The 15,156-nt window shown below is 37.4% G+C and overlaps 1 protein-coding gene across 13 annotated transcripts in view; it reads right to left on the bottom strand.

The window, feature by feature from the left end:
- PTPRD (protein tyrosine phosphatase receptor type D) overlaps window positions 1-15,156 on the bottom strand; it is a 534,534-nt gene that overhangs the window by 111,613 nt on the left and 407,765 nt on the right. For 7 of the 13 annotated variants that reach the window (XM_047830548.1, XM_047830550.1, XM_047830549.1 and 4 more), the window contains one exon: window positions 8,898-8,995. In XM_047830548.1, the coding sequence (XP_047686504.1) occupies window positions 8,898-8,995 (98 nt within the window). Of the gene's footprint in view, window positions 1-8,897; window positions 8,996-9,500; window positions 9,543-15,156 lie in introns of all 13 variants that reach the window. The other 6 variants (XM_047830543.1, XM_047830545.1, XM_047830544.1 and 3 more) reach the window with 1 other exon arrangement.

The following is a 15,156-nucleotide window of genomic DNA, read 5'->3' as shown; positions in this document are numbered from 1 at the left end:
CTAAAGATAATAACAGTCTATTTTCTGAGAGAAAAGTTCTGAAAATAAGGCTTCACTGCTGATAAATCAGGTGGGGATGTCAACTGAGAAAAGCAGCTCTTTTTACAGAGAGACATTCTTTGTTCTATTCACTCCTGTTGTTGGTACTAGCAATTTTGATCACAACAAAGAGCTTCTGTGAACTGTAAATTTAGTTAGAAATCGATCCAGACACACACTTTGGTTAATTATCTGCTGCATGCCCAGTGGTGGGCTTGCCACCAGGTGGCCAGCAGCACACAAGGAAGGCCTAACACCTGACCAGGAGAAGCTTCTATTCCAATACCAAGAATGATCAGAATAAAAGAAAAGGCAACATAGTAAGTGCCAATTACAGTGCACCAAATTAGCAAATTTTCTTTTTTCTTCCTTTAGTATTGTTTATTTTATTGAATTCAACCAAGTACTATGGATTTGACCGATGAAAGGGATGGGAAGAGGCCAGGTTTTCACTGAGTCTAATACATACATTATTTTTCACATTTTAACATCTCTGAAATTGATGTGCATCTTACAAGTGATGGGCCTGTATTTAATGAAATAATAGCTACTGAGACTACTAAGCACTTTTATCAGGGATTCTGCTAAGCATTTGATATGTATCCATTTATTTTTAATTACATATGAGGTGTTATGATTAGTTCCTTTGCAGACACGAAACAAGTAAAACAGAGGCTCAGTTATTCACATAAGGTCATACAGCTTGATCCAGCAGCCAAACTTAGGCAGCTGGAATCCAGTGCCTATGTCCTTAGCCACTGTGCCACCCTATTCTCACTATTAGCTCAATTGGTCATTGAGGTCAATTGGTCATAGGGCCCTGAATGGCAGGCAGAGGGGTTTGGCCCCAGGCAGTAAAACAGCTGCATACTCAAGGATGTAGGTAACGGCTTCCTCACCCAAGCCCCTGATCCTAGAATATCAGGAGATTGTGGTTTGGAATAGTAAACTTAGCCATTCATCCCCCATGAAGGAAGCTGGTTTACCCAGCCCAGTATAAAAAACGTAGTAGTTTTTAAAAGTAGTAGTTCTTACTACTTTTCATTTTATGAAATCATTTATTTTTCTCATTACATCACACAAGCTACCATATTTGCTCAAAATTAAAAACAAACAAACTATTATCTCATGTGGCTCACGTATCAATATTTAAAAATTAAGGCTTTTGCTTGGTCTATTCCACTCTTCAACTTTGCCTAAGAGATGAAAATAAGGGGGCTCCTGGGTGGTTCAGTCGGTTAAGTGTTCAACTCTTGATTTCGGCTCAGGTCATGATCTCACGGTTCATGCATGGGTTCAAGCCCTGCATCGGGCTCTGTGCTGACAGTGCGGAACTTGCTTGGGATTCAGACTCTCTCTCTCTGCCCCTACCCCACTTTCCCTCTTTCTCAAAATAAATAAATGAACTAAAAAAAATAAGAGAGAGAGAGAGAGAGAGAGAGATGAAAACAGATCTCTGTCATCTACTACTTTCTTCCTTCAGAAAAGTAAGTCGGAGGAGCCACTTTGAAAAAATTCAGTACCTTCAAAGCTGGAAAAAAAAATCATCTGTGTGTGTCTGGTTTCTTATTTGTATCTGTGTAATGCTCCAATGCATGTCCATCCTCATGAGTTTACAGATAAATTATAAACTAATTGAAAGCAGAACTGACAAGTGGTTTTACATTATGAATGCTTGGAGATTTATGAAACATTTAGTAATGAATGCTTTAGGCCGACAGATGCACTCTGGCACATATGGCCAAATATACCAAGAGCCTATTCCTTGGGAAAATAGAAATATTTTCTTTTGTGGCTATTGCTTTGATGACAGTTTTGTCCTTTTACAAATAAATGTAATATTTACCTCTGGGAATGAAGAAACTATCTATGGAGAAAATAAATGTCATAGGAAGCATGTCGGGAAAACCACTGGGTTTTCCCAGGGATAGTCATGCAGCACAAATTGGCAACCATGATATTTTCATGGAAATTTTTAGTATAAATACTGATCTAGTTGGGGACTTAGGTTTCTGGGCTCTATAAATCAGGCCATAGTAAGAAGAAAACAGTAAAATATTTAGGTCTCTAGAGCAGATAGGTTGAGGCACAGCGTCCTTTTAACAATAAGAAGGAATAAATTTGGGACACCTGGATGGCCTACTAGTTAAGCACCCATCTCTCGGTTTTGGCTCAGGTCGTGATCTCATAGTTCCTAAGTTCGAGCCCCACATTGGGCTCTGTGCTGACAGTAGGGGGTCTGCTTGGGATTCTCTCTCTCTATCCCTCCCTGACTCACAATTTTGCTCTCTCTCAAAGTAAATACATAAACTTTAAAAAGAAAAAAGAAGGAATAAATTTGTGACCTGGTTCAGCCACGTTCTAGGCATGTCACTCCTTTCTCAACTTTGTTCTTTATCCCTGAGATGAAAGGGTTCAACTACAGAGGTTCAGCTCTAAGCACGTAAAAATATGATATAAGCAGCATTTTTAGATATCTCTATATGTCTTGGCACTGTCTTGATATATTTCCTTATTCATGAAGGAAATATTCTATCTTTTTCTGTTACCTGTCCCACTAGCGTATTGTGAAAAATTTAGCCTTCTAGACAAAGGTGCCACATACATGCTGTTACTAAAACAGAAAGACAGGACACCAATATCTGGAATGTTTCAGATAAGAGGCTTATTATCATCTGCATAGACAGGAAATGTGAGAGTGTTGCCATGAGTACAGGAAGAAAACCTCAGCCCATCTGGATGCTAAATGGTGGAGGACACTTGAGTGCTGAGATAAAAGATAATATACATACACAGATGGTAGCAAAGACACTGGTACTGGGTTTTATGGTGAGAACAGAAGAGGTCAAAGGTAGGCCTTCTGAGCAGCACAGTTTCTCACTCTGCTCTGATCCAACAAAAAGACTGCTCTTCAGAGTAGTTTTAATATCTATGTTTAAGATAACATTACTGAGAGAGATAGTTATCACTCATTTGAGGCTAGATGGCAGATAACTACTTACATCTATTTGTAAGTCAGCTGTTAGGAAGTTGGAAGAAACTGTGCAGTTGTAACTATATTTAAAAAGAGGTTATTATCTCAACCCATGTATGAAGTCTATAATGTACCTGAAGTACAGTATGGATATTGGGATTATTTCTATGGGGAACTGCAACTTGAAGACCAAATTGGGAGATGGTTTCACATCTTCTCTGACTTTGTAGCTTTTCTTGCTAGTGACCACTGGGATGCCTTTGTGTTGAGGTCTTGACTAGTGGGGATGGGGTGAATATATCCACTCAACAGTGAACCAACTCTCTTTTTTTAAGTTAATTTATTTATTTTAAGAGAGTGACAGAGACAGAGACAGGAAGGAGAAGAGAAAGAGGGAGAGAGAGAATCCCAAGCAGGCTCTGTACTGTCAGCACAGAGCCTGATGCCGGGCCCAACCACAAACCACGTGATCATGACCCAAGCTGAAGTCAGACACTTAACAAACTGAGACACCCAGCTTCCCCAAACATCTCCATTTCTAACAATGATATTTGCATGCTTAAGTAATTTGAACATGTAAGAATTGATATACAGTCCCCTAATTATTCTTCCTGTCTCCATTTTCTTTTTTTTTTCCATTATGTACATGGATGACAGATTAATTTCCTAAGAAACCACCACGTAAGTGTGCTCTGTATTTTCATCATACTTTGAAGAACTTTGGGCATAGGACTGATTATATTTTATTATAATTTTGCATTGACAGGCCTGTTCAATGAGAAAGTACAGTACTTGATGGTAGGTATGATAGGAGCTTAACACTATTAATTTATAAATAAATACAAACAATTACTTCACTATAAAATCTTTCACTGGCTACGTAAAATTAGTGCAACCTTTCAGCTACCATTATTGAGCGCCTTATTTTACACACACACACACACACACACACACACACACACACTCTACAAGTATGTCTTAAAATTCATACAAATATGCATACATATTCTCTAATTCTCATAGTAACACATTTTACACATGAGAAACTCATAAGGTTATATTATTATGCAAGGTTACAGTCATACCAAGTGTTCAAATCAGAATACAAATTTGTCTGAGTCCAAAGTCCATATTCTTTCCACCATCAATCCACCCCAGCCTTGCCAATGGTGTCTGGCAATGGAAGCTCATTACAATTCTTGGCCCTGTTCATTGCCTGACTTCATTTAACCCAACTCCCCACCAGAAACAATTTGATCCATCATAACACGTGTACTTAGTGCTTCCCCCACCTCCAAATATACTTATACAAACTTATCACCAGGATGCCTTGTTAAAATGCAGATTCTGATTCAGTATGTTTCGGATACTGCCTAAAAATCTGCATTTCTAATAAGCTCCCAGGGATGCTACTGTTGCTATTCTGTAGTCCACACTTTGAATGTAAAAGTCCAGAGCATCCTTGAAAGTGCCTTTGATCCTTCCTACCACAAAATACTCTTCACTCCTTTTCTTCTTAGCTCCACTACTGGTACCACCTTTTCTTCAATACCTTGCCCAGTTTCTCATCTCACTCCGATCTTTACTAAATCCCAAAAGCATTCCATTAGTATTTTGAATTAGCAACTTGGTATTCTTTTTATTATTTTTGCATGTATACATTAATTTTGCCTGCTAGACTTCCTGGAAGTAAAGGTTTCTTATAAATTCTACATTCCTCCCAGAACTTAGCATAGTGCTTTCCTGTGGTAGTATGGTGGATAATTACTGGTTCCTCCTCCAAGCTCACAAGCCCCTTTCCATAGTAACTTCCTTTTTTTGAACTGAAGGAAGAAGCAAGATCTAAATAGGTGCACTGCTAGCAGCTATGTCCTCATGTTTGTCTGCACAACAAAATGAGTCAGTTGGAGTTCAGAGTTTGTTCTCTTACATTTGGAAATTTACTGGAAAGAAAATTGTTGCCTCTTTGGGGGGACTCTCTGTTAATGAAAATATGATCAAAGGCCACATTTTCTATACATGGGTGGGAGAAACAAAAGAAGTTGGCACATGCAATGGGAAGAATGCAGTCAGTCCAGATAAAAGTACAAATATAAAAATTTCAAAGAGGATGTCGGGTGATCTCCAAAATACCTTAGTTAGAGACAACAGTGTTTGAAGCATAGCTACATTTTTAGCATTTGGCTCTATAATAGACAATTTCTAAAAAATAAATTCATAATAAATAGATAATTTATAATAAATAAAGCTAAGTCTTCTTTTCCCCCCTTAAGCAGACTGTAGGAGCTGTAGTGACTTACAATGAGTCTACTACAAATAGGATTTATGTCTATGATATTGATAATGGTAATGTCGACTGTGATGCCTGTCAAATGAATCTTATACATTGGTTTATTTGCCATTTCAGGGGATGGTGAAATGAAGGCTGGAGGATGATGCTCTGTCATATATTATCCTAAACCAATAATGTTTCTTAAATTGAAGTCTTCAGAGCACCTGCATCAAAGTCCCCTGAAGTGCTCTTTTAAAATGGACATTCCCTGGGAGAAAATATTTGCAAATTATATATCTAATAAGGAGTCACTATCCAAAGTGTACAAAGAACTCATACAACTAAGTATCAAAAAACGAACAGGGGCACGTGGGTGGCTCAGTTGGTAAAGCGTGCAACTTCAGCTCAGGTCATTGCATGTATATGCACTGGGTTATTATTCAGTCATAAAGAAAGAAGGAAATTCTGCCATTTGTGACAACATGGATGGAACTTGAGGGCAATATACTAAATGAAATAAGCCAGAAAGACAAGGATAAGCACTGTATGATCTCACTTATATGTGGAATCTTAAAAAAACAAATTTATAGAAATAGGGGCGCCTGGGTGGCGCAGTCGGTTAAGCGTCCGACTTCAGCCAGGTCACGATCTCGCGGTCTGTGAGTTCGAGCCCCGCGTCGGGCTCTGGGCTGATGGCTCAGAGCCTGGAGCCTGTTTCTGATTCTGTGTCTTCCTCTCTCTCTGCCCCTCCCCCGTTCATGCTCTGTCTCTCTCTGTCCCAAAAATAAATAAACGTTGAAAAAAAATTTAAAAAAAAAAAGAAATAGAGAACAGGTGGGAGACAGGGGAAAATGTTAAAGGTGGTTAAAAACTACAAATTTCTAGTTATAAATAGGTCCCAGAGGTGTAATATACAACATGATGACTATAGTTAACAATATTTTATATTTGAAAGTTGCTAAAAGGTAGATCTTAAAAGTTCCTATAAGAAAAATGTAAGGTGATAGATGTTAACTCAACTAATTATGGTAATCATATTGTAATATATACATATATCAAATCATTATGTTGTATACTACAAATTAGTACAATGTTATATGTCAATCACAACTCAATGAAACTTAAAAAAAAATAAAACAGACATTCCTGGTTATCATGGCTGACCTACTAAACCAGCATTTCTGGTGCTGGGACCAAGAATATGAATTTTAATTAGACTTCCAAAATTTTCACAGTCATTAGCTAAGACTTTGTCTGGTAAGATCTATACATACTATTCTGTATCAGTCTAAAGATTCACCAGCTAATGTGATGGCTTTGAGAGTGATACCAACTTTCAGGAGAACTTTATTCCCTGCATTCTATATGCCATCCTCAAATCACGGCTACTTAAGTTCAAGTAAAACTTTACAGTCTCATATCAGAAAGTGAAAACTGTAAGTATTTATAATTATTTTTAATATACAGTGCTCTTGCTACTAATTTCTCAGGCCCCTTCCTCCAGCTATCATTAAATCCAATGTCTGAGCCCAATTTTCTTTATAATAAAGGAAGACTCTCACATGATATAAAAACACTGGGCCATAATCTAAACCTACTTCCTCCTATTCTGACCTCAGAATAAGTACAAACAGCTTCCATGTCTTCAACCTCTGTTTCAGTGTTAGAGTCAGAGTAGCAAATTTTGTTTCATGCCTCTTGAGAAGTCTGAGTAATCATTAATTCATAGTGATTGTGCCAAAATAATTAGATGTTTGAAGGTAATGTGTCTTGTCTTTCTTTCATGTTCTTTACTATAAGCTAGTAAAAAAAATCTATTCAAATTTGTATGAAAGATAACAAGTAAAATAATTTTTTTTTCATAATGTTGTTCTGTGGCCTAAAATATTACATAGAGGTCTTTATCCTATTATCACAGATGAATACAACACTTAACTATCTCCTTCATGGCTGTTAAGGCACAGTAGAGTCAATTCATGCCCAGGGAGCTTTAATCATAGACCATCGTCATGATAAATGGTGAAAAGTCAGTGTGGGCTATCATGTCAATGGCTACTAGGGGAGTTTTTAATGGGAACATTGGCAGCATGCAGTTCATAACTACTTTCAAGGAGCACTTCTGATCTAATGGCTCAATGAGTATTATTATAGTATCTTTACATGTAGTATTTCTAGAGAAATTCCACTTTAAAGGAGGCTGGTTACTGTAGACCATGGATACAACTGAGATTGTTTGAGTGATGCAAATATTGCTAGTGGTTTAAAGCTGGAGGACCATGGGGCTACTGACACATTTTATTGAGTCAGCACAGTAATTTAAAATAATCAAAAACTAAAGATTTGAAGACTTCAGAAAGTCCATGCAAATATCCAGATTACCACAGATCCCACTGCTCCACATTCTCTTACATGGAGCTTCTTCATGTAGTTAATATCCATGTAGTCACTAGAGCTTGGGGCCCCTCTTAGATGTTCTCACTGAAAGGACAGAATCTTAGGACTGGTAGGGACTGAGAGCTCGTCTAGTCCAACAGCTGCATTTAAAGTTGATACAATAAGCACTTGTGATGAGCTCCGGGTATTGTAGGTAAGTGATGAATCACTAAATTCTACACCTAAACCTAACAGTAAACTGTATGTTAGCTAAATGGAATTTAAATAAAATATTGAGAAAGAAAAGAGTTGATACAACAGAAACCAAGAGAGATAACAGGGATGTGTTTTAAGATTCCCATTGGGTAAATCAGTAGAAATTCTTCATGGTGGTATTTGGACTGCTCAGGCACCCAACAATCTGTTGTTATTTGGCACAATAAGGCTTGAGTTGTACTTTTTAATCTTATGCTAAGTCAAACTTGGCCTAAAAGAATAATGATGGTTCAGTTATCAATTCATGAGTTGGTTTCAGTATGAGTCCCTGTTGCTGGGGAATATCAGAAAATTCAATTTTAAAACTTTCTGCTTGATAAATACCACAATATCCAAATACACACAAATATACAAAGACTTTTCATTCCCTTTCATCAAGCATGCACACAGAATCTATAAGGATTCTGAAATTTTAAGATACTATTCAGTTCACCATTGTTTCAAAAATAGGCAATATTCCAGGAACATATGGCTATCTTAATATTAACTCTAGCATTATTTTAAGGCTGAAGGGTAAAATCATGTACACACACATGGACATGGACATGAACATGGACATAATTAAAGAGTTTTCAGGCCATGGAAAACTAAGTGTATGGAAAAATATCAACTTACTCCCTGTCATCATGCTTTTTCAGGGAGGCCTCTGGCCATGAATCAATATATTTGGCACCTATCTGATATACGAGGAAGCTTATCAATACAATATAGTATATGAACTTAAAACCAGAAAAGAAAAATCAACCTCATTAACACCGAATATAAACACCTTTTAAAAGGGCAACTACTATATTGATTGTACAGACACTTTTCAGTCGCCTATTTGTTATCAACTTTTATATCCTATTTGGAGTCATATTTAAAAGAAAAAGCACTGATGAAGTTATTTTTTTAAGAATATGGTCAAAAAGAAGAGGGGGGCAATTCTTGAAATTACTGTCAAGTATAAACACACTGAAATACCTCATATTCCTGGGAAAACTTCAAGTTGTCATTTGCTTTCAACCTTTCAATGTGATCTGCAAGTTCCAAGATAGGAATTGGAGGATGGCTAGCCATACCTATTAAAAGGAAAGAAGAAACACATTTGAAAACAAATGAAAACGATGCTAACTATTCCAAAATATAGAGAATACTATAGTTAGAAATGGCCTGAAGACATGTGAGTAGTAAAGATGTTTAATGTGAGGAAGCAGGCAGATAGTTTGGTTACTCAAAGCAGGACATGCTCTGGAAGGATGAATTTTGTAGCCAAATGAAAAGTCACCAAGCATGATCCCCAAACTAACACTCCTAGTATAAAAGAAAGCGTTATTGTGCTATGAATTAATGCAGTTAGCTAGCGGAGAAAACTGACAGTCAGGCTTGATGTCAACTTCTGCTTTGAGTAATGACTGTTATGTCATTTCAAACTCCTTCTCCTGCACTGTATGAAATGGAAATCGTGTGGAATTAAATGGTGTAAAGTGAACTAAGAAAACAGACACTGAGAAAGGCCTAAAAGGGAAAGAGTAGTAGCTTGATAGGAAACATAAAGTGACTTATGCATAATCAAGGAAAACTAACTTGAAGAATGAAGGTTACCAGGGTAACCGGAATCATCTGAACCTGCAAAGGAAATGATGATGTAAATAAAATAAAATAGAACGGATTTGTTAAAAAAAATGAAATGGATAGTCTGATATACTTTTGTAAAGGACTGATAAAAACACTACATGTTTTTACAGGATTCACTATACATTGTGACTTGATTAAGATCGCTTTAATAGTTCACATACCTGAAGGTGATTGACATTCACATGCAAACATGGGCACAAAGAATGGCATGCACCACAGTTCATAGACGATAATCACTGATGACAAAATCAGACACCAAACTGAGTTTCAAAAATGTTTCCACTAGTAGCAGATTGTAGAGGTTGGGGCCGTGGCCTTCACCTGGACATTTATAAATGGCCACACACTAACAGCTTTATGGTATTTGCCCCAGGTCCCCAAGTTTCAACTCCCAGCAAACCTACAATCTACTTCAGGTGTAAACATCTTTGTCCATGAATGGGAAATGAATGCAAGAGAGTGAGCAAATGGTCAAAGGACAAGGAGTGAAAGAGGATGGAAAAAGAAAGAAAGCAGTGACAGGGGCGGCACGTCTTAGTTCCGTCTGCCAGCTGAAGTGAGATTAGTTTCACAGATTCCGTTAAAAATAATCTATCACTAATTTGGTGATTCCTGGGTCTTTCCAATGTTTTCTCGCTTTTCATGTGATTTACATTTTATTTCTTTGTGATGAATTTTTTATAAGTACCATGAGAGAGCATCGCTGACTCATGTCTTATGGATACAAATTCCAGCTGGCTAGAAAAACTTGAACTAGCATGCCCCCAGGGAAGCCTCTGAAACTGAAAAGGAATGGGGAGGAGCTCAAACTGGAGGCCATGTTGACATTCTGCTGTCCTGAGACTCTCTGGAAGGTGTTAGGCTATGGAATGGTGACCATTAAGTCAACATGACATGTGATTACTTTATGGGCAGTTTAGGAATTGTGCCATTACTGAAAGCCACCCAGTAAGTTCCTGTATCTCAAATGCCAAATTATCAATACTTCTGGTAAGTAAAAAACTATTTTGCTTCTTCTAGACAATTTCATCATTTTTGCACAGTGCTATGATAGGTGGTGTTTTAGCATTTATGGCTTCCAGTCAACTAAAATCTTGGTGGAAGATCCAATAAAAATGAGTTGGCTTAGAAGTAGAAATTATTTGTTGCTGATATAATTGTGTATTTGGATCAAAATGTTGGAGGCCATTTCTGGAACTTTTCCAAATAGATGGTAGAATTGAACTAATTTACATTTTGTAGAGGGAGGAGATGCGTGACAGTGGTCTAATAATTAAAGTGATCTTATCCAGATGAGGCACCCCCAATGACAAGAATGGAAATGCAAAGGCACAAGAGACTCTAGGCTTATCTGGAAATGGAAATGGAATGATGTGGACATCCATTACAGTGCTTCAACAGAGAAAATAAAGAGACAAAGATGTTTAGACCTTTTCGAGCGAATCGTGGGAGAGAGTTATTATCATATATGGACTGAGTGGTGGTTTGGCTAGAGAGGGAGGACACAGAGCCAATCAGGGAGGCGTAGGGGACTGAATTACTGCTCAAAGCTGCAAAAAGTAAAGCCAGTTGGAGATGGGAAAAGTATTAGTATAACAGCAGTAGAAGACCATAATAATCAACCAAAGATGTGATCAACATATTTACTTTGGAAGCTGGTTATACAGAAATGCAAGTAAGCCTGTACTGACTCATCACCTTCTAAATCAGGACGTATATATAATATACAGATACCTTAGCATTCACGAACTATCATTTAAGACACATAAGTATGTATTATATTGCACCAAAATTCTTGACAAGTAAAAACGCCAGAATGGATGTTTCACAGGAAGGGGAGGAGAATGTGTAGGACTCTGATGGTATAGGAGAAGACATCCTAGACTAGAATATGGGTAGGAGTTCTCTTTCTGGTTTTGCCATCTCCTAATAGGGACAAATCACTCATTATCAAGAACTTCATTTTTTTTTTATCTGTAAAATAAAACCGCAGAGCTAGGTAAATTCTGGAGTCACTTCCTTCTTCAACGTTTATTTATTTTTGGGACAGAGAGAAACAGAGCATGAACGGGGGAGGGGCAGAGAGAGAGGGAGACACAGAATCAGAAGCAGGCTCCAGGCTCTGAGCCATCAGCCCAGAAGAGCCTGACGCGGGGCTCGAACTCCCGGACCACGAGATCGTGACCTGGCTGAAGTCGGACGCTTAACCGACTGCGCCACCCAGGTGCCCCGTCACTTCCTTCTTTATAACTACCACTTGTACCTCATATAGATAGGATTTCTAAACATATGGAACAGAGAAGGGTCTCTTCTACACAGTTCACAGGCAAAGGTTCTAAAAGTTATTGTAACTTCTCTTTGAGATCTAAGGAACATTTACTTTTACAAAACAGAAAATGCATGCAATTGAATTGTCTACTTTTTGAATTATTTAAATTCAATACCATTTTCTTTAGTTAACCAAAAAGTATGATGCTATGTCATGTATTTGAAACAAATAAACAGCATCATAAAAATTATGCTACGTAATAAATCAAGGATGAAATTCCTCTAACATGAAACTCCAGCTCATACCAGGAAAGAATCACCAAGGATCTTGATTCCCTCCCAAACTTTTCCATTGTCCATCATGGAAACAATTTAACATGATATAATCAAGCATGTTAGAGTCTGAATAGATAAGCAGACACCAAGAAAACTGTGATGTTGACCTCACTATAGTATCTTTTAATCTTTTGTTTGGGCAACATGGGTATTTCTCACAGTCTACAAACCAATATTTTATTAGAAAAGAATTTTTACATTAGCATCATTTGAGATGCTTTAAAATTCCTTTTTTCCAGGCTACACACCAGACCAATTAAGTCAGAATCTCTGCGGGTGTGAACCAGGTGTTGATCTTTTTAAAGCTCTCAAGCCATGGCTCCCAGTCCAATGGAAATTATCTTGTTGGTGGTGGGGGGGGGGGGTGCTGTAACTCCATGTATTCATTTTTTTCCCACTCAAAAATTTTATTGGAGTTTACAAGAATGCAATATGCTTTTTTTCAGTAATACCTTGAGTTTGCTCTGATTCTCTATTGAGCACGCTTTAATACTTTAGCTATTATTAGTAGCAAAGAACTTGAATTGCAGCTCACAGCTGATAAGGACTTGCCAGGGTCATGACCTTATCAGTTCAAAGCTACAAATGCACAACATAAGTGCACTTTAAAGGCACACATTGAAACTGAACAGTGTTCTCATTTTGGAGCCATGATATCCACAATATACTCTGTCAGCATGAAAAATGGATGTAGTCACTGAAATTTGCCTTAGGTTGGAGGAAAAGCCATGATGGCTAATTTTTATAGGATACATATTTGTGATAGTAATGTCATGAGGGCTTCCTTATAAGAACTGGAACTTTAAAACCATGGCATTTTAAGCTGAGAGGCACTTTAGAGATCACTTAAGCCCAGCATTTTCATTTTACACAAGAAGACTCTGAAGTCCAGAAAAGATAAATGACTTCATGCATTAGTCCATCTAGTAAATAAAATCTTAAGTGGTTTTGGCATCTTACTACTGTATTAATTCTGGAATGGCAGTTACAATCTTCTCAAGCAGGGCGCAAAGTCTTCAGGGGCTGAAGGGGACAGATTGGTAAGGTAAATGACTGAAGATGACAAGGTAGGGCATAGCAAACACCTTCACAAACAAATGCACTCATACTCATTTCCTTGCAGCAAGCAGCCTTCTATGACTGTCTTTCATTTCCTTACTTTCAAAGGAGGCTCTAGAAAAGAATATTTTTCTATTATATGCAAAATAAAAATATGCATGAGATGAATGGCAACTGACATTCAGTCTCAATGTCAGGGTCATGTTTAGGGCTGGTGTAGATTGTGGAGAACTTGTACAAGGGTCAAACTATTCAGCTCTAGTCGATATCTTCCAGGGAGAATTGCAGAGCCATGAGGTAAGACTTTTCAGGTTTTTAGTAGCAACTGCAAACACAGATTATGATATGTTTTCATTGTTGCCTCAAAATTTTGCTGAAACCCAGTGGGAGTCAAAGACAGGACCTCTGCAGGCCACATTTGGCTAACTAAATTGTGACCTCTGTTTTAAAACAGCAAAATGTTCCTTTCTCATGTAAATTAAAATCCAAGTAGGTTGAGAGTAACATCATGCTTGTATCCACAAGACCATGGGCTAGACATCAGGTGTGTATGGTGGGGTGTGACAACGTATACTTCCTGCATGGGTCACCCCTTGGGAGTTCATTTATTTCTTCTTCCTTTCCATATTAATTTTATCAGTTAGGAAAATGACTTCATCAAGGTCATCACTATTAGTAAAACTAAGGCTACGTGGAGATTTGATCCTAGACCTTGTCACTTCTCATTTAGGACATTTTTCATTATGCCATACTGTCTCTTAGACCACTTAACATCCTGAAGGAGTGGTGCCATGTACATAAATATAGGTCTGTGAGAATGTTTGGGCTATTTATGTCCTGACACAGAGATCTCAAGCATCCTCAGTTTATAGAAAATGTGTCAATAATAGCTTCATTTAAAGATATGCCCCATGGTGGGGAAGAGGTAAAAGGCACTCCTACACACACCTGTATTTTCCAGTCACCTCTTGTCAAAATGTGGGTTTCCATGAGAACCGGAACTAAAAATATACTAATGGTATACATTCAAAATGTTAAAACTGTAGGGGCCCCTGGGTGGCTCAGTCAGTTAAACGTCTGACTCTTGACTCCAGCTTAGGTCATGATCTCATGGTCATGAGTTTGAGTCCCACATGGAGCTCTGTGCTAACCATGTGACTCTGGGATTCTGTCTCTCCCTCTCTGTTCTTCCCTTGCTTGTGCTCTTTCTCTCTGTCTCTCTCTCAAAATAAATAAATACATTTTAAAAAGTGTTAAAAAACTGTAGTAGTATTTGGCAGATTTCTTCAAAAGCTCAATTTACAATGCTTTTGCCTTCTAAAAGTTGTTTTATTTTGCTAAGTAATCTAATCAATAATATCTTCAAATAACTTTATCTAGAGAGAGATGTTACCAAATACTTGCCTTATTTTTAAATTTTTTAAAATCTTGCATTTAATACCAATAGCCACTGTATAATTATTTTGCTAAGTAATGATTTTGAGGTCACTAATAATGGTGAACATCTTTTAGATGATTTTTTTTTTTATGTTAGGATATATGTGTGATGATTCAATACTACTCTCTTCATGGTTTTCCTTTCCAAAAAACTGTGAAGTGTGGAGAACAATTTGTGGTCATGGAACAGGGAGAAAATAATTTGTTCATCAAATCAGTGATGCATCTGTGTCAAAAATGTAGTTCACTAAGTTAACAGTCACAGGGAGAAAATTAGTTTGTAAAATAATGGTCAGATTTTAACATAATTTATGTACTTTTTAGAGTACTCTGAATGATATACAAATACTCTATGTTTACAATTTGTCTCACAAATGAATAATGAATTAAAGGCAAAAGAGAACACTGATTTATAAGATATAATTGCTATGTGGCAGGACAATAATGAGAATTTGACTTAATCCATGACTAGGATCATCATTAAGGGAAAGGTGTTCCAAGAGTG

This window comes from Prionailurus viverrinus, chromosome D4 (assembly GCF_022837055.1).
Source record: "Prionailurus viverrinus isolate Anna chromosome D4, UM_Priviv_1.0, whole genome shotgun sequence".
Lineage (NCBI taxonomy): Eukaryota > Metazoa > Chordata > Mammalia > Carnivora > Felidae > Prionailurus > Prionailurus viverrinus.
This window is presented reverse-complemented; position numbering and strand designations above follow the sequence as displayed.